Source organism: Rhipicephalus microplus, chromosome 4 (assembly GCF_043290135.1).
Source record: "Rhipicephalus microplus isolate Deutch F79 chromosome 4, USDA_Rmic, whole genome shotgun sequence".
NCBI lineage: Eukaryota > Metazoa > Arthropoda > Arachnida > Ixodida > Ixodidae > Rhipicephalus > Rhipicephalus microplus.
In genome coordinates, this window is record NC_134703.1 from 55146143 (window position 1) to 55169032 (window position 22890).

General features: G+C 45.8%; 1 protein-coding gene across 1 annotated transcript in view; it reads left to right on the forward strand.

The window, feature by feature from the left end:
• The window catches only part of LOC119172656 (uncharacterized), a 60533-nt gene that overhangs the window by 9365 nt on the left and 28278 nt on the right, over window positions 1-22890 (forward strand). Inside the window, exon 2 of the mRNA XM_075892769.1 lies at window positions 12932-13193. Coding sequence (XP_075748884.1) covers window positions 12932-13193 — 262 coding nt within the window. The remainder of the gene's footprint in view (window positions 1-12931; window positions 13194-22890) is intronic.

Sequence of the window (22890 nt, forward strand, 5' to 3'; positions counted from 1 at the left end):
TATACTGCTACATAATCCTGGACCCGACTCAGGCGGCGCAAATGGCACACTGGTGGAAACATAGTCAATATAAGTGCAACGCATCTTTCGCTTAAAAACTTGCGGCGTAACTTTATGGGATCCATCGCCAAGCTCCGCTCAGAGTGAGGCACGGGTGACGCACGGCTAGCACTGGCCATGCGCGTGTGTGATTCCGGCGCTGCCCGGCGGTGGCGGGCCAAGTTTTGTTGCGGAGAGGGCCAGGGTCATGACTGCATTTTGCATTTTTTCAACGGCTCACTGTTAGTCCGCGAAGAGAAAACTACGTTCACGGCTCATAATAATGAACTGGCACTTTCTTTCTTTGTCCTCTTCGGCTTTGCTCTCAGAGCACGTGCGCCGATCAGTCCGGTGTGAGATGATGAGCGGAAGAATGAGTACCCATAGAGGTAAAAGAAAAATGCAGAAAAGGATAAACAGAGCATGATGTGAACAACAGACAACAAGAGAGTGGCAAAAAAGAGGGCAAGTAGAGAATCAGAAAGAACAAATTGAAAGAAAAATAGGGAAAGGGATGAAAAGGAAGCGAAAATTAGAGAGGCGAAAAAGGAAGGAAAGATGGAAATATTGAATCGAAGAGTGAGTACACACACACACACATACACACGCACACGCACACACACACACGGAGAAAAAAATGAACAAGATTATTATTATTATTATTATTATTATTATTATTATTATTATTATTATTATTATTATTATTATTATTATTATTATTATTATTATTATTATTATTATTATTATTATTATTATTATTATTATTGGTGAAATCTTCGTGTGGTGGTTTCAGCGATTTCTTGGATCAGACAGGTTCAATACTGCCATCTTCGGAATTGACAGCAGCATCTGATTCTCAACTCAGGGCAGCGCCTCTGATGACTGCAGTCTAATCTGCAGAAACGCGTCGCTGGTACTGACTCAACACAGCAGCTCGAACTCTTCGAAGTTGAAACTGGCAACGCTTTCTATTTCTCTGGTGCACCGCCGCATTGGTTTAATGGCTAAAGTACTTGACTGCTGACGCGCATGTCGTGGGATCGAATCCCGGCTACGGCGGCTGCCATTTCGATGGAGGCGAAAATGCCGTAGGCCCGTGTGCTCAGATTTGGGAGCACGTTGATCTAAATTTCCGGAGCCCTTCACTACGGCGTCTGTGCCGCGTCTCTCAAAATCACATAGTGGCTTGTTACGTTAAAACCTACATATAAATAAATAAATAAATAAATAAATAAATAAATAAATAATTAAATAAATCCATTCCTCTGGTACAGGCGGTGCCTTAACGACGCCAGTGTAAGATGCTTTCAATTTTCTCCTATTAGGTGCGTCAGTTGTTTCATATTCGGTATGTGTCACACACTTCGGGTGAGGCCCCGCCGATCCAACACCGACGTGCGGCAGACTCGCAGGCTTCCACTTTACGCTTCGGCCTGCGACGCCTGAAAGGCCTCGAAGTGGCACATTTCGAATTTATTTGCGGGTTGGCCGACCCGTGCGGGGTTGCACGTGTGGTGATGTGTGGGCCTGACCGACGCACTCATAGAGCAGACACGGAGTTTGATTACACATAAACAAGCATTTAATTAAAGCAGGGGCAAAGGCAGGAGATTACAAAAATAACAAAGGAGGAAAACTGATACGCGTGATAGAAAGAACAGCTACATAACAAAATGTGCTAAAAACACTACAAAAGATACAGGCTAAAGACAAATATGCGGAACATTAATAAAATAACAACAAGATGGAAATCGTAAAAGAGGGTTACAAGGAAATAATTACAAAATGCTCATGGTGGCGCTTTTGAATTTCAACGTGCGACGCAGCGCACCCTACAAATATTAAAAAAAAAAGGCTGGTTAAAATAATTTAACAGTTTAAAAAAAGTCACAATAAAAAGTTCCGTACGGACCAGGCCAGCTCTTGGTGCACGTAGGGGAGTTGACGGGTGCCGCTGAAGGTCTCGCCGGCTTGGTAGACGACGAGGGTGCCCGGAATTGCAGCCGTCTCAATACGTTGCGCGGGTCACTCCGTGCTCGCCGCCTACGCGAGACTCGCGACACCGACGACCGCACTTGTTGCTGTCTGTACGTCAACTGCTCTTCCGATGCAGTTCAAACCGCCTCAGGGGCGTACACGTGCTCCCGTCGTCTCATCTGGGAGAAATTTTCCTTGTTTAGATCGGCGGTGCCCCTTCCGGTACCGGTGGAGGGAAGACGAGCCGGCGCCACGCTGGGTCGTTATAGTCGCCGGATGTCGTCCCCCAACACAAAAGCGCCCTTCCTTGGTAGGTGGGGCCCGCGGATGCTCCGAAAATTGGAGTCCTTTGTGACAGTATGCGAATGTGAATTACTCTGCCCATTATGAATAGTGTGGCCCTTATGTATAGGCCCTTATGTAGGGCCCTTATGTATAGCTTATAGTAATAAACCAGTTGCTCGCTCGATTCACCAAGCAGCTCATTCACTATTCGACCCGCCATTTCAGCATTCCCGCGATGAAAGTGTGTGTTGCTGTTGGCGATGGTGAATGCACGGGCATTTGGAAACCTTTTGGTTCACCAGAGAAAAATGTAGCGTCATTGTGTTGCCTCACAACTTCCTGATTACCATGTCGAGCAAATAAGTATATGCTCCTAGGTACCTCAGCGATCTCAGAAGCGGTTATTGACAATTGTAGGGCAGTAACTCCAGGGAAATTAGAGCACGGTTTTGCACAACGAATAAAACTGTTTAGTTTTTGATGCGTAAGGGATCCATACAAAATAAATGGTTTGACCATCTGCTGAAGAAGTAAGGACGCTGCTGCATTTATGCCAGCTGCACCTTTTTCGCGTCCGGCTGCCACGGTTTCTTGCGATGTCCAGCCACCGCAACAAATCTCTGGATTTCGCCTTGCGCCGGTTTATATCACGATTACCTTCGTGCAGCTCATTCTAAACTGCTTGTTTCGAGTGAGTATATAGGAACCAGTATATATGCAGGGGCCGCTGAGTAAACGACCATCACAGACCGATTATCCCCCGTATTCACAAACGCTTCTCGACTCAAATTTCGTCCTTCACTTGACTGAGGTGAGCACTGCGGCGCTGCTAGACTGAAATTGATGCTATACGCTTCTCAAGAATCGCAGGAGATTATCGCCGATATGCAGTGACTTGCTCTAGCTGCCATTAGACTGCGCTCCCATCGACTTTTTCAAGTCTAGGTGAAGCGTTGAGTGTAGGGACGTTCTGGAATACGGCATGTCTGCTTTGACAGCAGTATCGCATGCCGTTATCTGCTGCTGCGCAATTCAAGCGCCTCTGTGCTATATTTAGGTGCATGCCCTAGCTGGGTAGCCCCCCCCCCCCCCCCCGAAATTCATCCCCCACTCTAAAGTGTCTGATATATTGTGGTTTCAGAGCGTGAACCCAAGAAAATTATGGTCGCCTTTTTGTATTGCCCATTTACTAGCACAGGAATTGAGTGACGTGCACTGATGCTCTCTTATCAATTGAGCTTACTGTATTGTCTTACCAACTATTTCCTGCCAACCTTCCTAACTCCCAGCCCCCTCCCATTTCACTCTTTTGCTCAACCTATTAGACTTGTCTTTACAGCTAACGCTACGTTCAATGTTTGTTTATGTTGAGTATCGTAATATTCAAGATAATCCGCTATTGTGCACAAATCCACAGTTACAAAATCGCTATGGAGAAGGCGCACGTAGTAAAGGTATCTGTATCTAGTCACACAACATCGACTGCTCGTATTTGTTTTCGCATAATTCCTTGTCTAAGTGTATGACTCATATATCGCGTGTGTAGCCAGTGGCGGAGGTGGCATGGTTCTCGCCAATAATTCATCGCGTGCACTTGCCTCCCTCCAATCTTCCCACGGTTTTTTCTTGCACTAGCGTGAAGGCAGCTGTAAGTTTGCCCGATTGCCTCGTTAATTCCTCGACTGCCTCCGCATCGAGGAAGCCGCCAGCAGAGGGAGGAAAGGCGAAGTTCCCGTAGGTGTCGAGAAAACGCAAGCGTATCCGCTTGCATGCGGCAGGTGTCCCGCCACGTGCGGTGTGGCTGTGCGGATAGCGCGTCAAGAGGCTCTAAGGAATTCACCTTAGACAACTCGATGGCTAAAGTGATCATATTCCTTTCCTTGATCCTCCCACACCACTCTCCGAAAGCTTCCTGCTCCTAACGTGTTTTTGCATTGCCTGCGGAATTGATATGCGGGGTTTAACGTTCCAAAATCACCAAATGATTAATAGAGACGCCGTAGTGGAGGGCTCCGCGAAAATTTGGCCACCTAGGGTTCTTTAACGTGCGCCCAAATCTGAGCACACGGGCCTACAGCATTTGCGCCTCCATCGAAAATGCCTTGCCTGCGCGATTGGAGGCACTACGAGCTTTCTACACCTCCCATAATTTTACACTGCCTCCGAGATTGGCCCATCTTTGACAATGTGATGATGTGACGTTATGTGACGTAATTACATCACTCGGTGCACGCATTATATCACGTTATGTGACGTCACTGTGACGTCACAAATTTAGACGATATGTGGAGTCATAACGCGATGTTATGTTTTTTTTCGCATTACTTGCGTTGACGCCGACGCCACCGATAATAAATTATGACATTTGGTGAAGCATCAAAGGCTTTCGTCTCGAAAATCGAATACAGTGGAAAGTATAGGCCGCCTTTTTGAGACTAACTTGGCTCCATTTCTGGGACCATCGGTTACCCATTACCAATGCCCGACCTGGCTCTCGAGATGCTGGCCCTATCTTTCAGCTCTCTTCTAGCCATCATGCATTCAATATATATATATATATATATATATATATATATATATATATATATATATATATATATATATATATATATATATATATATATATATGTAGTACCCCATCTTTAGCCAGATTTTAAAATTTTGACGATGTGATCAAATGCATGTTCCTGACTGCTGCCTGCAGTTAGTCAGACTATTCTTTGTGTTATTATTAATTGCCTAATTAGGTCAGTTTTATTAACTGACTTTTTAAGCAACTAAAATGGGCCGTACATTACAATGATAAAGTAGTTCATCGGTTCGCATTTTTTTTATTGATATGATATATAAGGAGATGTTGGCGCACCATTATGGCGCCGGCTACTCCTTAGCCGTTGATTGAAACTTGTACACGTATCTTGAAGCAAAACATACAAAGCAGTGCAAGGAAAACAGAAAACTCGGGCACAGACATGCAAAGACACACTTATACGCACATATCACAATGGTAAGTAAATGTTCGGAGGTCAATGGAAGAAGTCTCTGGAAATGTCCCTCGTTAATATTCGGTCCACCAGCACAAAACAGCAAAGCACACGTCTGGTCCTTATAAAGATGCATTCGCTCGTATATACATAATAGTCGACACGTCATTCATTTCACAACACACACGTGATGGGTGTCACATGAAACTGTACATAATAAGTACATGTGTTACAAATGAAAGTTTGTTCTTTGTTAATAGTTGTCAGCAATCCCGCTGTCTTGTAAAAAACGTGTTAATGCTTTTAAAGCGTGGGACTGTAAAAATCCAGTTGGCCACGGGCCCAGAAGTTTTTTCATGCTAAATGGTCTGCGGTCCAATGCGAACAGTTCGGACTTAAGACGGCGTCTCGGCGTGTGATGATGTGGACAGTCTATGAGAAGGTGACAGACGTCTTCATCTATAAATCCACATTCGCATTCGGGAGTTTCAGCTCTGCCGGTTCTGTGCAAAAAATGTTTTGCGTATGCGGTGCCTAGCCTCAATCGGTGAATTAGAGTTTCCATCCTTCTATCTAATGCCAGCGTAACTTTGAATTCAATAAATGGATCGATGTGATATAAATCGCAGCTCTTTGTACTTTGGTGAAACCAAGCAGTTTTGCTCATTCTGAAAGTTGTATTCTTTATAATACTACGCAATTCATTTTTCGAAATTGGTAAAGAAACAGTAACGTCTTTAAGATGTGCTTGTCGTGCTGCTTCATCGGCAGCTGTGTTTCCAGGAATGTTGTAGTGGCCAGGTATCCACTGGAATTTGATCTCATGTTGCGCCTTCTTTGCGTTGGTGAGCTCCTTCAACGTTTCGTATGTCATACTATCACTTATTACTGTCCTGTTTGTACTGGAGAGTGATCTCAATGCGGCCTGTGAGTCACTGAAAAGTACCCATTTTCTAGCGTCTGCTACCGAGTTTATAAACTTTAGAGCTCAGATGTAGTAGATGACGTCATGCGACATAATTTAAACGATTCCTGAATATTGAGCTGTGGTATGATAAATGCCGATGTTGAAGACGTTGTAGTACTTGAGCCATCTGTGTAAATATGTATGTACCCTGGATACCGCATGTGTATCTGATAAAGCGCTAGTTGTTGAGCAGCTTGGATGAACATGTCTCTCTTTCTGATAATGCCATCTACTGAGAATTCAATGCTTGGTATTACAAGCAGCCATGGAGGATAGTCCATTTCAGAGCTCCAAAATTCATTTGTGGGTAATATATGTACATTACTCTGTACATCGTTATGAGCATTGCTTTAACTCTTAGTAAAATCTCCAGTGCCAATGGGTGGTGCTTGTGTTGCGTCTGTAAGCGAAAAAAATGGCGGCATGTTTCAATTGTTCTCATGACTGGAAAGGGTGGTTGTCGAGTCTCTGCTATGACAAGGCTGCTGGAAGTCGCTCGTGGAACACCTATGCAGACGCGCAGTCCCCTAGCTAATAGTCTTTGAAGTCGCTCCTCTGAAGTGCGGGAAAGGCCGTGTAACACTGCTGCAGAATATGCAACTTTTGGTCGTATTAAAGCATTGTGAACAGCGAGCATGGATGATACAGATCCGCCCCATGATGTCCCAGCAATTCTGCGGAGTATATTCACTAGTGTATTCACCTCGTTTTCGAGTTTCTTTATGTGAGGTGCCCATGATAGCTGCCTATCAAGTATTACTCCGAGAAACCGATGCTGTGTCACAATCATTAGTGGTTCTTCTTCTAAATTGAGATTGAAGTTCTTTAACTCCTTACGGGTGAAGGGCAATACAGCTGTCTTTGCGTGCGATAGAATCATTCCTGTTTCTTTTAAAAAGTTGTTGATAATATTTATTCTGTCTTGCAATGCAATCTGAATTAACCGTATGTCCGTGCCAGATGCCCAAATGCACACATCATCTGCATATAAGGAGTATTTCAACCTGGAAGGCAGTCTTTTAGCTAAATCATCCATAACACAGTTGAAAAGAAGAGGGCTGAGTACGCTTCCTTGTGGCACTTCCTGTCTGACGTCGTGTTCTGCACTTTTTCCTTCGCTCGTTTACGACCTGATAAAAATTTGGATACCCACCGCAAAGACCTGCCGGACAGTCCGAGTTCCAACATACTCAGCAGAACATGAGTGTGACTGACTGTGTCAAATGCCCTTTTGATGTCCAAGAACACTGCGACCGTCAAACTACCACAGGCGCGTTCATGCTCCACATACGTTACTAAGTCCAGTATTGCATCAATTGTGCATCTCTGTTTCATAAAACCTGTCAAGCAGTTGGAGAATACACCAGTTCTGTTGCACCACCATTGAAGTCGCGCATCAATCATTTTTTCCATTACCTTACATAGACAGCTTGTGAGACTGATTGGACGGAAGGATTCAAGGTTCAAGGGCGTCTTAGCCGGTTTTAAGATCAGAATGATGCGAGCAGACTTCCAAGACTCGTTTACAATTTCTTGCGTCCATAGATTATTGTAAATATCTAAGAGAATAGTTGTGCCTGTGGACCCAAGGTTCTTTAGCATATTGTACGTAATGCCGTCCGGTCCAGAGGCTGATTTTTGACGACATGATGCTATAGCACAATGCAGCTCTCTTAACGTAAATACAGGGAGCTAGTTGAGGATGCTGGGCCCAAAAGCAAGCATTAATTTTCTGGCTGGCTAACGCGACAGAATTATCAAATAAGACACATTGTGATGCGGCGGGCCTACTGATAAGTTGACAAAATTCATCTGCAACCACAGCTTCCGGTTTGTCCAAGGCTACAGCAAGAGCACGAAATGGGAAGCTCTGTGATACAGGGCCACTAAGTGCTCGAATTACAAGCCAAATTCTTGGAACAGGTGTGTGGGGAGAGAGCGTGCCACAGAAATCACGCCAGCGTCGTTTACCTAAATTTTCTAGCCGTCTGCGCATTACACTGTGGATTTTCTGTGCATTTTTGTATGCTTCTAAACTTCCGCTGCGTCGATATGCCCTTTCTGAACGTCGTCTGATGGCTCTTGGATGTGCATACTCTCCATCGAATGCAGCATAGTCTTTTGGAATCGGGACTTTGTACATTTATTCGCATTATCTTGCAGAAATTTAGTAAAGCTTTCAACTGTCGTGAGTTCACTATTTTGGTTTGTTAGGTGGTAACGAAAAGCTTCCAGTTCGTCAGTTTGCTGTAGCGTCTGGTGTCGTCTTTTCGCAAGTAGGGGTGATTTATTGGAATGGGAAAATGGTCACTCCCACGTGTTTCTACACCCGTTGTCCATACCACACCATTCACTAGATCTTGGGAACACAAGGTTACATCGATGCAACTAGAGTAATTATGCCCTCGGATAAAAGTTGGGGAGCCGTCATTTAAAATTGTCAAATTGCATTTGTCTGCGGCACACTCAACAATGTTCCCACGTGCATCACATCGATCACTACCCCGGATTATGTTGTGCGCATTAAAGTCTCCGCATATAAACGTATATGAATTAGAAATGTTGAAGATATTTGTTAGCTCTTCCACCGAAATGCGGCTTGAAGGTTGTAGGTAAAAATTGAATTTGAATGAAAATTGAATTGAATGAAAAATTAAAATTGAATTGAATGTTGTAGGTAAAAATTGAAGCGCGAATTCCGGGAAGTCCGAATCACTTGAGTGAACTTGGTGAGAAGGTAGGTCCTTTCTGACGCACAAATGCACTCTGCTAGGACCACTTTGACGAGATGACTTATATATTACGTAGTTGGAGAGGCGGAAATCATCATTCATTCCTGCCTCTTGGATGCAAAGTATTGGAAAATGATACTGCAGAAGGAGTTTACGGAAGTCAGCACACTTCCTTCGAAGACCATTGGCATTCCACTAGTATATGGAGACATCTTTGTAGCGCTTATTCATATGTTACTTGTCGCAGGTTTGACCCGGACTGTTGACACAGTAGTGCTTCCAGAGGCAGCAGGGCTTTTACTTCTGGCAGGTTGTTTGCTTCCGGTAGAGCAGACAGGATTGCCTTAAGTGCTGCGAAAAGCATTGGCAGAATCAATTGCATGACTGATGCAGAGGCACGGTCTCCATTGAATGGTTGATTTTCTGAGGCCTGTTGAGAATGACGTGACGTTTCGATGTTGTAGTTGGGGCAAACACTGGCACTGTCGGTTTTGCTACTTTCCGGCAGAGGTCGCGTGGGCGTTTGCAGCTTTGACGCGCAGGTTGGGTTACTTGAAGGTACTTCTCGTGAGTGGTCTCTCGGGTGTGCTCTTGGCGGCTCTCTTGGCGGTTCTCTTGGCGTGCTTGTCGGCTGTTGTTGCGGTGGCTGCTGAGGTGGATCACGTACAGGATGAACAATCTCAAGGTTTGGAGATGGTTCATTGGGGCGCGGTTTTCTTCCATGGATGAGCTCATGCCGACGCATTTTTGCAGCAGCTTTACTTTGCGGGCAGCCTGAATATGAGGCAGCGTGATTACCTGCAAAGTTTGCACACTTAGGCTGAAGAACAGACTTGCACTCCTTATGATGGTGTTCTTCTGAGGAGATCTTACACCGGCGTGTGTTACGGCAACTTTTCGCCGTGTGTCCGAATCGCTGGCAGTTATAGCACCGAAGTGCTGGACCAAGATATTCTTCCACAGGGTGACTGGTGAATCCTAAGTAGATTCTTCCTGGAATCGGGCGGTCATCTCGAAAAGTCAGGATCACTGAGTGAAGTGGACGCGACGTTACTCCTCCATCTTCCTGGTGGTAGCATTTTATTTGCCGTCGCGCCGATATAACCCCTGCATCTCTCAAGTACTCTAGGAGTTGTTCATCTGAATACTGCAGAGGAACATGTTTTACTTTCCCAACGTTCCGAGTGTATGACTCTGGGATGAAAGGCTTAACTTCCAGGCCACCTACATTTGAAAGCATCAGAAGACGCTTGGCTGAACTTAAGGAAGCAACGCTGACACTGAAGCTTCCATCTCTGGTCGTTCTGAATGACTTTTTCTTTAGCAGCGGAAACTACTTCAGCTGACACTCGATTGGGGTTCACTTTCCAGAAGCTAGCACCTTTAGCTGTTGGACGAAAGACGACTGGGATACCCTCTGCTCGTTTCTTTTTATAAGTAACCAACGTAAATGGCTCATCTTCGCCCATGTCTTCTTCATCACTTAGGTAATAAGTTGACGTTTTATCGTCGAGAGGATTCTCTTCTAAGCGAAGCTTCTTGCTCTCAGCTTCATCGTCTTCCATTGCTGCTGTGCTCGCTGGAGCCATTTCGCGGTTGTGAATTTGCAAACGTGCCCGCTTTATGATGCTTGGGCGCACCTGTAAGCCCCTAGGCTTTTCATTGTGTCCTGCAGTATCACTCATGTAGTTTAGGGCACTTGGACGAGCATAAGGCTCGTGGCGATGGCTACCAACCACCGTGGTGGTCGCGTACTAGCCAAGTCTTTGATAAAGGAACCTCGTACCTGTAGGGCGCCGAGCCTTCGAAGTCTTCACCCGACGTCTTGTTGGCACACCGCGAAGAAATGGATGTCAGCGTGATAGTCCAAGAAAAGAGCAGAAATTAAACAGTGCACAGAAACAGCGACTGAACAGATCCACTTCTTCTTCTTCTTCCATCGGTTCGCATCATTTTGCTGTCTCGATAGGGCCGCAAAGATGGTGGTGACTTTGCGATGAACACGTTTCTCTATAGGCAACAAAAACGATAACCGCTGGTACTGTTTACCACTGTCATGAACCGTTGCGAAGGAAGCGTATCGTTCGTACGCGGAACGTTAGGGAACACCAGGATCATGGCGCGTGTAAGCATGCCAGTGGGTTTGTCACGTGCCGTTTCGCGGGCATATGTGGTTAGCAGAAAAACATTGGTAATTAACAGATATAAAGTTCGAAACTGTTAATCAGACATTTTGCAAACTGATTTACAACTTTCTCATTAAAATATTATTTTTGACGCATATTTGTTCCTTCAAAAGTTAGTTAAATGTGTCTAACAAAACAATTGATCAGAACAAAAAAATTGATCTGATTCACTCCAGACAACGGTCAGCAACATGCATTTGGTCGCATCGTATTTTAATGATTATGTGGGGTTTAACGTCCCAAAACCACCGTATTATTATGAAAGACACCGTAGAGGTGGTCTCTGGAAATTTTGACCACCTGGCGTTCTTTAACACGCACCCAAATCTGAGCACACGGACTTACAGCATTTTCGCCTCCATCGGAAACGCAGCCGCTGCCGCCGAGATTCGATCCCGCTATTTGCGGGTCAGCAGCTCAGTACCTTAGTTGGTCGCGTCGTAATTGCGCGTGTCTGCATATGTATATATATATATTTTTATACTCTGGCTAAAGATAGCTGGGGCACCCTGTATAATCTCTAGATGATAGATTGGTACGAACCACTTGTAAAGTGTCAAAAAAGCAAACTTGTAACATGACATAAATTGTATGCTTTTCGTTTTTACTCGCTTTCCGTTTTCAGTAGAGGGCCTGTAAGCGTAGCACGACTGAAGCATTTTAAATGAAAGAAAGAGCGTATACACAGACAGCTTTTCAAACTTAGACAGAAGAATGGCGGTTTTTGACATGTACCTGTCCCTTGAGTGACGGAAGAACGTTATACACTCCATTGAAAACAAGCACGCAATTTTTAAAGGAAAGAAATGCATACATTGATTTCGCAATGTGCCGTTGCCGGTAATATAAACATAATAATATAACACCTACTGTGATGTCATAGGTTGGGGTTGTGTTTTTCTCGTTGAATACATCAGTACGGTGTGTGTATCATAGGGATCGTCTCCACCTAATTCATTTGACATACGCGGCTCAATATATATAATGAAAATGATTATCCCGGACATTGCGTGATGGTGGTGGCTTTAGAGTAATAGATGTAAAATAGTTACGGCACGCAACCGTTGTCAAGCTAGTTAGTAAAAGTGTAGTTTTTACTTTGATGCTCCCTGGTAAGGAGACGAAAATATTGTTCTATAGCACTTCATATTTTTTGGATATTGTTACAAGATTTGTGCACAGTAATTTTTCTAATTGAAAGAAGTGCGTGAAATATTTTTCCTGATATACTTTGTTTTTATTACTTTGAGTTTTTATTGTTGTCCTACTAATCGTGTACCGAATCCTCTTGAAGCTTTGTTTTATTTTATTGCATTCCTGTTTTGGTGTGTACTGATGTCAACTCCACCTTGCTACAGCCCCTATTTTTAAGGTAGCGGTGTTGTAAACGAAAAGTAATGAAAAGCGGAAAAACAGATAGAGAGAGAGAGAGAGAAAGAGAAAATACCAACGACGAGAAAGAGACACAAACAAGCCCGTGTTTCCTTCTCTCTCTGATTTTTCGTGCTTTGTTCTCTTTAGCGCTGCTGCGCAACAAACCGTTCCCAGCTATTTCAACCTACCACACCTCTCAGTTGTATTTTGTCTCTTCTTTTGCTTATATTGTATCGTTTGTAAAATCTCAAATGGTTTTTTTATTAAAGGTTAAACGTCCAATTATCGTCGAATCCCCAGTGTTGCTGCAAGCCTTTATCTGAGGAACATCATCATCGTCGACTCATGGGGCACTACTGTCTTTTGGAAATCGTATTCTTTTCCCAGGGGGCGTTCTGCTCCATCGCCGCGCGGGGGCGGGGTCTCGCACCGGTTCTCTCGCTGCTGTCGACGGTGGTGCCCGCGTCGCCGCTACACCAGCGCCCCTGCTGCCGGCGCTGCGCCGCCCGTGACGTCGACGCCGCCGCCGCCGTTCAAACTCGGTCGCCCCGGAGAGACCCGCAAAAAGCTGGGTGCGCGCTTCGAGTCGCTACCATGGGCGGAGTCGCGTCCAGGCTGTTAGGCCGGGGAGCCAAGTCGACCGAGCCAGGTGAGACGTTCGATTCCTTCGCCCACCTTTCTCGCGCGTGCTCGTCACTCGAGTTTGCACGTCGTCTAGAAGGCGTGTCGCGGGTCTTACAGAGGAGTTTCGCCCTAGCGGATGAGGACTTTATCGCGATGCATCGGCACTTTTCGCTGAGCTTCGAATGCGGGCTTTTCTCGCAACGGCACTTCGTCCTTTCTGCGGCTCCCGGTTTCGGCACTGTCATTCGGTGAAAGCGGGAATTTCCCGTAACCCTCGGCAAGTGCGCTTTACTGCAGCTGGTCCCCTCCGGCCTGCGCCGCAAAGCGCGGTGCACGGCACGGCCTTTTGTGCCCAGCCGTGCGCGCTCACATCTGGCATCGCGTTCGCTTTTGCGAAGTATTTTTTGCAGGCGCGGGACGACAGCCGGACGTGCCGCAGCCTACGCTCCCAGAGACGGCGCACCTTTCCACTTATTCTTTTTTTCGTTCTGGCGCGTTGTCGTGAAAAGTGGCGTGAAAGGCGGTCGAGCTCGCGCGCGAGGCGTCGGATGAAGCTGCCTTCTTCTTTTTTTTTTTTTTCGCGGAAAGCACATGCCTGGCTAGCTACTTTCTGAGGGATGTGCTAAAGACGCGTCCCTGCTCCTCTTGATCCCCATCCAACTGCGCATTTCGGCGGTGTTCACGAGTTCGACTTGCACCGCCGGTGACGTAACCTGCGAAACATCTGTGGCCCCTTGAAGGGGGAGCCTGGTTGTAAAGAACAGCTTCGAAAACTTCGGCTTCTGCAGAGCGGGGCCGGTGCAACTGCGAACACGTTTTACTGCTCCCTTCCGAACACACTCCGTTAAACGGGGCCATTAAAAAGAATAAGAGCGAGTACCTTCATTGGCTCCTACCGGCTCTTGCAGCTTGCCCTTGCCAAATAGCTGGAGGACCACGTGCAAACCGGGAAGGCTTAACTACAAGAAAAGAAAAAAATGCGTCTGAAAAAATGCATGCCGGGGCAGTTGCTGATCGTGCGTATTATTTACTGTAACATCGCCTTTTCAACGGAAGTGAGCTTGCAATGTAAGCAAGACAGTCGAGACGTTAACCGTGGTGACCTCTTAATCAACCCTGATAGCTCTGCCACGAGATAAGGGGCGAACCGTCGGCTTGATATGTATTTCGCATGACAGCTTCTTGGTAAATCTGTTCTTTTCGAAGTTCTTAGTTTCTCCGGCACGTGTCCACTGTAACATTGAAGAGGTAAAATTCTAAGCAGGGGACTTCGTTTTCATATACCTGGTATTGTGGTGTTTAGTATAAATCATGCTTACTTTTTCTAACCTTTCGAAGAGTTCAGTTTGTATACGCATTGTCTGTATTACAAAATTTAAGCTTCTGTGAAAAAGTTGTGAAAGCGGTTCGTATATACCGATTGATGTGAAAAAGACCTCAGCCATCGATAGTTACACGTCTTGACTCTTGAATGACGCTGCGTATCAGCCTTGGCTACATTCCAGAATATCTCCCCACATCTTTAAGCTGTTCAGTGGCGTATATCTCTTTCGTTTATATTAATCTTTCTGCCTCGCCGCTGTGCCTTTGGTTTCCTTCGTGGTCTCGCTCTCTTATTCCGTTTCGTTGTCCTCCCTCGCAACAACAGAGATGTTTAGACATACCTTGATCAGCGAGATGACCGCTACTCGGGGATGTATGGTGCGTTACACCACGTAACCGCACCTAATAAAAACAACTGGTCGATCCGGTATCGGGGTTTGCTTTTGAGGCGTACCAGTTGCTTCGTCGCGTCCGGCCCGTGAGATCTCTGCGTGCGATGGTCGGTTATTTTCGATATTCACCCTTCGGTTGTCCCGACCACATCCACGGCACAGGGAGAGGCAGCGAGCTGCGCTGCGAGGGTCAGACTCCCTGTGCTCATCGTTCATCCTTCTTCTTCATTCGGTGCCACCGCCTGCTTGCCTTCGTTGCCTTACTAGCTTTATTGTGCGAGTGCATAGTCTAGATTTGAGAACGATACACTGCAAGCGGTTTGTCCTGGTTCATTCCGCAATTACTCGCACACAACCAGCGCAGACTGGTGCTGGTTGATGTTGGTTAATTTATCACTAGTTCTGGCTGGTGTCATCTAAGTGTAAGCAGCGTAGTACAACAGTGTAAGCAACGAAGAAAAAAAACATGTTTGTTTTTGTTTGTCCCTTTTATCCTGGCGCAAACTACCATGGGAACTCACACCGCTAAATGACTGGTGTAATTTTGGGTAATGTTACCACTAGCTTTAGCTAAGTGTTGGCTTACGCTAATGTTGGCTTAGTTGTGATTATAATGTCGGCTAGTGTTTATCACCCGCTGAGCTACGTTGTCTTCATTCAGTCTCAGTCAATACTGATATTCGCGGACGAGTTTCCGCTTGATTTGTTCCTTCGTGTTTATTTTTTTCCTTTTTCAATTTCGTCTACGCGTGGAGCGTGTGCCCCTCGTAGTAGACTACCCATTGGCGCGGCGCCATTGTTAAAAGTCACTGGGGCCTCGCTGAGCGCGAAAGAGGGCAGACGTTGCGTGGACGCGCCTGCGTGGGTCGTCGCTCCCGGCGCAACTGTTGCTGCTCGCCGCGCGAGGGTCGCACTCGTCCTTAATGGTTCCTGAATGGACGGCAAGGCACGCGCATGCCGTGAGCCTGCCCTTCTATACGATGATGAAGAGGAGGTGCAGCTCGGTTCTTCCCGTTTCAAGTTGCCACTCTTAGTTTGCCGACCTCGAGGCAGCGGCGGTATTCTAAAATTGAGGCGCCATGAAAGAGCCGTACACGATCGCACATTTCGCGCGCCAGTCGAGTCGGTGCGTTTGAGCTTGACGTCACGCGTGTGACGTCACACGCACAACCGCCAAGCCAGCCACCAGTCGCTTCCACTGTGATTTATCTGTTTTTTTTTTCTTTCCCGCAAATTAGTTCACGTCTTAAGCGACGCTTACTCGCCTCGATGGATAGGGCTTAAGGGCTCGACTGCTGGTCATAAGGTTGCGGGATCGAATGCCGGCTGCGGCGGCCGCGTTTCCATGAAAGAAAAAAAAAATCCTACAGGCCCCCAGGTGTTGAATTTTTACGGAGTCCTCTGCTAAAACGTGTCACATGTCTTTCGGACTTCAAGGGAAGATGCTACACGAAGACACCTTTTTTTTTAATAATCACCCTAGAGCAATGAAACTTAAGTTGTTTATGGAACGTTCTATGCTGATTTCAAGTATGTAATTAGTTTTCTTGCAAGTTACATACTTTTAGCTTTTCAACATGACAAAGTGAAAACCTTAACCCTTTTGCCTTCCCCCTTTTTTTCATCCCTAAACTTCTGTAATTTTTTACCATTTATAGCTCATAATACCTCAAATAAAGTGTAGAGTGCAAATAACTGAATAGGAAGCACATACAAAATATGTAATACACGTGAAAAATAATAGAGGTAAAAAGTCCATATTTCACTTACCCTAGTAAAAGTATACATACTATTTTTATTATACAATAAAATATTGAGATTTAAACTAGATAATTGCATTTGTCACACTTTGGAAAAAAATTGGGCAAAATTTCATGCAGATACGAGCACTAGAGGTGCTCGAAAAAGGAGGAGCACATAGGAAAAAATGGCAAAATTTGTGTTTTGAGACAAACGAGTTTTAAAGTTAAAATTGAGTTTTTATTTATGAAAGATATCATTAAATCAAATGAAATTTGCACACCAAAAAGAACAATCCTTCTTGTAGCTGCCACTGCGACTAAAATACGCCAGCACCTTGAGTTTGTCCCTCTCGGCTTTTTCGAGCCGACTTCTCACAGACATTTCGCTCACAGACAGGGCCATGAAACGATGGATGGATGGATATGGCTGTACCCTTTAGATCGGGCGGTGGCTAGCGCCACCAAGCCGTAATACCTAATGAACCAAAAACTATATTTATTTATTTTTTTCTTAAAAAGTGAGTTTGAGGATTCGTACTTTGCAGTGAAGAGTTTAATTTTCACTCGTGCCTCGACTTTAGCCACCAATCAGATAACCTCCTTCTAGATAAGTCTACCCGCTTAAAGTCTATTTTGCCCTCCCGGTCCCTAAACCCCAGTGCTTTGAAAAACGCAGCGCCATCATCCTGAACTATAGGGTGAAGCCCTTTACAGAACATTATCAAGTGTTCGGCAGTTTCTTCTTCCTCTCCACACGCACTGCATACTGTGTCTACTCCTTCGTATTTGGCCCGATATGTCTTGGTTCGCAGTACTCCCGTCCGGGCCGCAAACGCTTGCCAAACTTCCGCTCCATCTGGCAGAGCCTTGTGCCAACTGCAAGCTAGGAAGAAGTTCGACAGGACTGCGAAATCCAAACTAAGTCCAGTGTCATGCCATTTTGCAGCCATGTTTGCGCCACATGCTGTCGTACATAATGGTAATGCCGTCCCTGATAAGTTCTCTCACTGCTAGCTCTTTCGACCTGGCAAGATTGGCGCTGACTTCATTCATTGCCGCATCACGAACTTTCCGGCTGACGGGTGTGAATGACTTTTGACGCATTGGCTTTTGCAAGCCAACAAATTAACTGCTGCAAATCTGACCAGCTGCTGGTAGCCTATTCATACCAGAGCATAGGCCGCACAACGGCTTTCATTTGCGAGTAATGCCTTTTTTCATTCATAACGGAGATAATTACACGAGCAAAAGCATTATTCAGCTGCGCTGCTCGACAAGGAGTGGACCCCGCAAATAGGTTTCACAGCACACACAGGCGCGCAGCGGCCAATGGCGGTCCCCAATTCGTACGACGTGATAAGCCAGTCGCGGCGCCCGAAAAACGCGCAGAAGAGTGCTTCTTTTTTATTATTTCTTGTGCTGCATCAGCGAGAGAAACTGTTGTTATTTGTAGAGCGAGGCTCGACTCTTCGACTCACGCGATCAACAATGGCAAGCGGCGGCGCATTATCGGCGGCAAGGTGCTCGAAGACTGCACACTTTCGACCTTTTAACAGGCACCTTGTGCTCTTTGGATGCAATTTTAAAGCATTTCCGGTTAAGTCTGGACCTGTATTATTTTTTCCATAACAGTAGAGGTACTAATCTTATCAAAACAGGCGAAAATAAAAAATCGGTAATTTTGAAAAAAAAAAAAACACGTTTTTTGACCCGCATCTCCCCTTAAGGCCCACAAATTACTAAATCGATGATGTATGAAATCGCCTGTTGGGCCGCTTTTTTTTCTGCAATTTTTTTGTCGACTTTCGTTTACCCTTTGGTTGTCTACATGTGTAAACGGCATGGTCGACGAATACTCTAGCGTACACGTTGTAATAGTGCGGGTATGCCACTGCAACCAACATTTTAGCTACTGCCTATACGGGTAGCATCAGAATAAGTTCGATATAGGTACCACCGCTCGTCGATCATTGCTGGCCATACAGTGGTTTTTGTAAGCGAAACAAAAAAGGGGGCGCTATCTTGTGCAGGCCATAAGTGAGCACATGGCTATTTCTTTTCTCTTCCACGGAACATATAGCAGGGGAGCAAAATGATAGAAAGTAGAGAGGAACTCAGAAATAGCAGGAGTGTGCGATAAGATTTGCTACGGCGCTACCGAGGAACAACAATTTCCGTGCAGAAGTGTTATGACGGCCGGCCTCTCGGGCGAGCGGCTGCGCTTGCATTGCGTGCACCGAGCCGTGCAATGCGCCCGGCGTGTTTTCCCTCGCGTCTCCGTCCACGTGGAACCAACGGGCGTCATTGGCGTCTCCTTCCTCACTGGGTCGCCGAGCAAGGCGCGTATCGTTCCTCGTCTTGCTAAATGTGTGCAGTGTTCGCATAAAGTGTATGAGGGCTCAAAATCGCGACACTCGATGGAGAACCTTCCAGAGTTGAGGGCAGAGCTAAACCCGCGGTGATTATAAAAGTTGTGGTAGTGCGTGAAAGAATCACAGTGGAGACATGCGGACAGGGTTTAAACGGCACTGGCTTAAATCGAAACTTTGACATCATATAACTATAGTTGGTTGATACCTCCTGACTATTGACTACAGAACCGGTTCCCGAGGCTATAGCAACTGTCGTCGTCTCACTTGTGATAGTAAACTAGTGAAAGTGACGTGATAGACGCTCGTAGCGACATGATCTTCGATCGCTTATCGCGAGGCAAAGGTGTCTGGGATCTCAAAATGTCCCAGCGCTTTTAGGAGCTGCGCGAAGCTTCTCGTTTGCAAGCCATTGGTTACTAATGGCAAAAACGAATGGCATTGGTTACTAATGGTAACCTTCGTTACTAATGTACGCTAGCCTAACCTAAGCATCACACTGAGCACAATGTTTGCGGTTCCGACAGAAGCGGCTGGACTTATTTATTTTCCAGGTAGCCTAAAACACAATCTCCTGTACTCACGTTCAGACATATCATCCAAACGCTGCATCTTACGAAAATATCCAGAAATTAAGTTTTTTTTTCTCTCTCTCTTTCCCTCGTTTTCTGTCATTTTGACAAGAACGATTTCTCGATCCTGACTGACGCGTTCGTATGTTCATTGGCCACACAATTATCCGGCCGTCGCCTCTCTTGATGTAAGAGCTACCTCGTTGGGTATATTGTATAGTTGTGTCGTATATCGTATATGGTATACATACTTCTATAGTCAGGCGATTGTTGTTTACAGCTTCAGTGACGTGCGGTGTGTGCATGAGCTCCAGCACGTACGATCTGTTGTCGCGTGGCTGCAAAGCCATGCACGGCACTCGTTTAATGGCGGCCACGAGTCATTGCTCGGCCGTACAATGACGTACGACAACGCGCGCCCTGTATTATGCCGCTCTGCCCCGACCCTTCCCCATTTAACTCGCGTTATCAGTTATGCTGTAATGCGTGCGTATACGCCATTGACGTCGCGTATGAAGTCAGTCGTTTACATTCCGCGCAACGAAAAACTCGCCGACCGTGGGGACAAAATAAACAGTACGCCGGTTTGTTAGTGTTACAGCGGTATCCTTGTGCGTTCGTACTGTTTTGCAACCACACACACACCTCACTCGCTGCGATTTCTGCGGCTACGGTGTGGCGCGGCCTTTAGGCGCTAGGGGAAGACTCCCGGCCACAGCGACCGTATTTCGACGGGAGGGAAGATTGTAGAAAAGCCCGTGTGCTTATAGATTTAGGCGTGCCGTAACGCATGTCATAGCGTTACTCAAACGAAGCTTGCTCGCACTGACGTCAGCGAAACCGCCATGTTGCACCGTATTGAACATGCGAGGTTTGTGACGTCGCGTATTGATATATATATCGTTGCATTGCAATAAAGTTCTCTCTTTATTGTCGCACAAAGGCCAATAAAGTTCTGGCAGCATTGTTATCCCTTTGAAACAAGTTAAACTGGATGCGATTATGCTACCTTTACGTCTTCAAAGTCGCGATATTGGTAAACCAGTACGTTACGAAGCTGCGACCATGACGCCATCTGCAAGGCTGAAGACTGCATGGACATATGTTGGTTAATCGTAGATTATATAGCGTAACTGATTGACTGAACACAAACAGCATACATACACAACAAAGCGCTATATAAATAAGACGAATCCGGAGATCTCCGCTGCCTACGGTGCGCCTCGTAATTGTAATATTTGTTTGTGAACGTAATGTCCCCGAATTAAGTATGAAGTTGGATTATTCATACACTATGCTGCCTCGGTCATGTGCCTGTAGATGCAATGCGAATATCGTACACGCGAACTGCGATTGCGTGCGTGTATGAATTCTCCCGGATTTCGCACCGGTTCATTACGCATGCTTTATCGAACGTAGAACGATGACATTATCGGTGTCAATGCCGCAAGCAATTGTGTTTTGAGTGCACCGAAAGACATGCGCTCAAAGGGAGAGTAAGACGGATGGTGGTGCTGTTGGCACAAAATTTAAAGGTAATTTGTTACCCAAGCGGTGGCCCCGTCTAAACACGGCGCTCGCACCCTGTGCGCGAAACTTCTTGCGTCCCATTGTCCTTGAAATATTTTCAGCTATGTGGCCATTTTTTTTCTCATTAGACGTGTATGTGTGCTCAAGGTTTGAAGTCACGACACGATCACCCTCCACATTTACAGCCCTCTCCAATGTTAGCGTCGATTAATCTGCTTAGCCGCAAAGAACGACTGTGCAAGAACTATATATTGTCTGTACTTTTGACTGAGGCTTGATATAATGTAGTACATACATACATGCATACATACATACATACATACATACATACATACATACATACATACATACATACATACATACATACATACATACATACATGCATGCATGCATACATACATACATACATACATACATACATACATACATACATACATACATACATACATACATACATACATACATGCATACATACATACATACATACATACATACATACATACATACATACACACATACATACATACATACACACATACATACATACATGCACACATACATACATACACACATACATACATACATACATACATACATACATACATACATACATACATACATACATACATACACACATACATACATACATGCACACATACATACATGCACACATACATACACACATACATACATGCACACATACATACATGCACACATACATACATGCACACATACATACATGCACACATACATACATACATACATACATACATACATACATACATACATACATACATACATACATACATACACATGATCATACTCAATATATTGTGAAGTATATAAAATGAAATTCAGAAATGGCCAGTCTGAAATAAAAGTACAATCTCTTGGGGAAGTGTAGAACGATAAATTTACTTTCGCGCTAAACCGAAACCAGGATTGAAAAGCGCGCAGTGGGACTTTAGATGGTGGTGTTGCTCACACCGCTCACCGGAAGGCAGCCAGCGCTGCGTTCTTCCACGCTGAAGCCCTAAACGCACGTACTCATTACAACGTGCAAGCACGTTGACTCGGCGTCGCGTTCCTTTGGAGGGAGATAGCGCGCAGCTTGGATAGGGCACGCCACGCGCTGTCGATCGCGTTGCAGCGCTTACATGTGGTCAAGGCCCTGATGGAGCCGGAAAGCGATGAGTGCCCGCCGTTCGGCGAGGTGGCCGAAGCTCCGGAGGTTTTTCGGTGATACCGCGAATCTTCCGAGCAGCAGCACCCGGGTCCGCCCGGTGCCGCGCGTGCTTCGCCGCTGCTTCTTGCTCTCGCATTCCAAGGTTCACTTTTTCTTGGGCCCGTTTCTCAGCAACTTCCTTGGAACGCACCGTATCGGGATCCGCTTCTCGTACGTTCCGTATCGGCTTTCTTATAGCGCGAACCGTCTTGAGATCCGCCCGGCGCCGCGCTCGCTTGGCGGCAGCCTCTCGAGCCACCAAGCGCGATCCGACGGTGACGACCCAGGAGAATGAGAGATAACGGGCGCGCTGGCGCAGCTCCGCGCAGCAGCTAATCTGAAAGCAGTGGCAGCTCCATTGCAATCTAGTGTCCATTCACCCAACCGCCATTGCACGCATCTCTATAAGACTGCACCATCTAGGAAACTAGACGAGAAATGGCGATTACGACACATAATGCGTACAGCGCTATCTAATATGTCGTCACTTAATGGCACTTTACATGCATCTCTATGGGACAGCGCCATCTGTTGTATGATAAGAGAGACTCTACTAGGTACACCGGAGG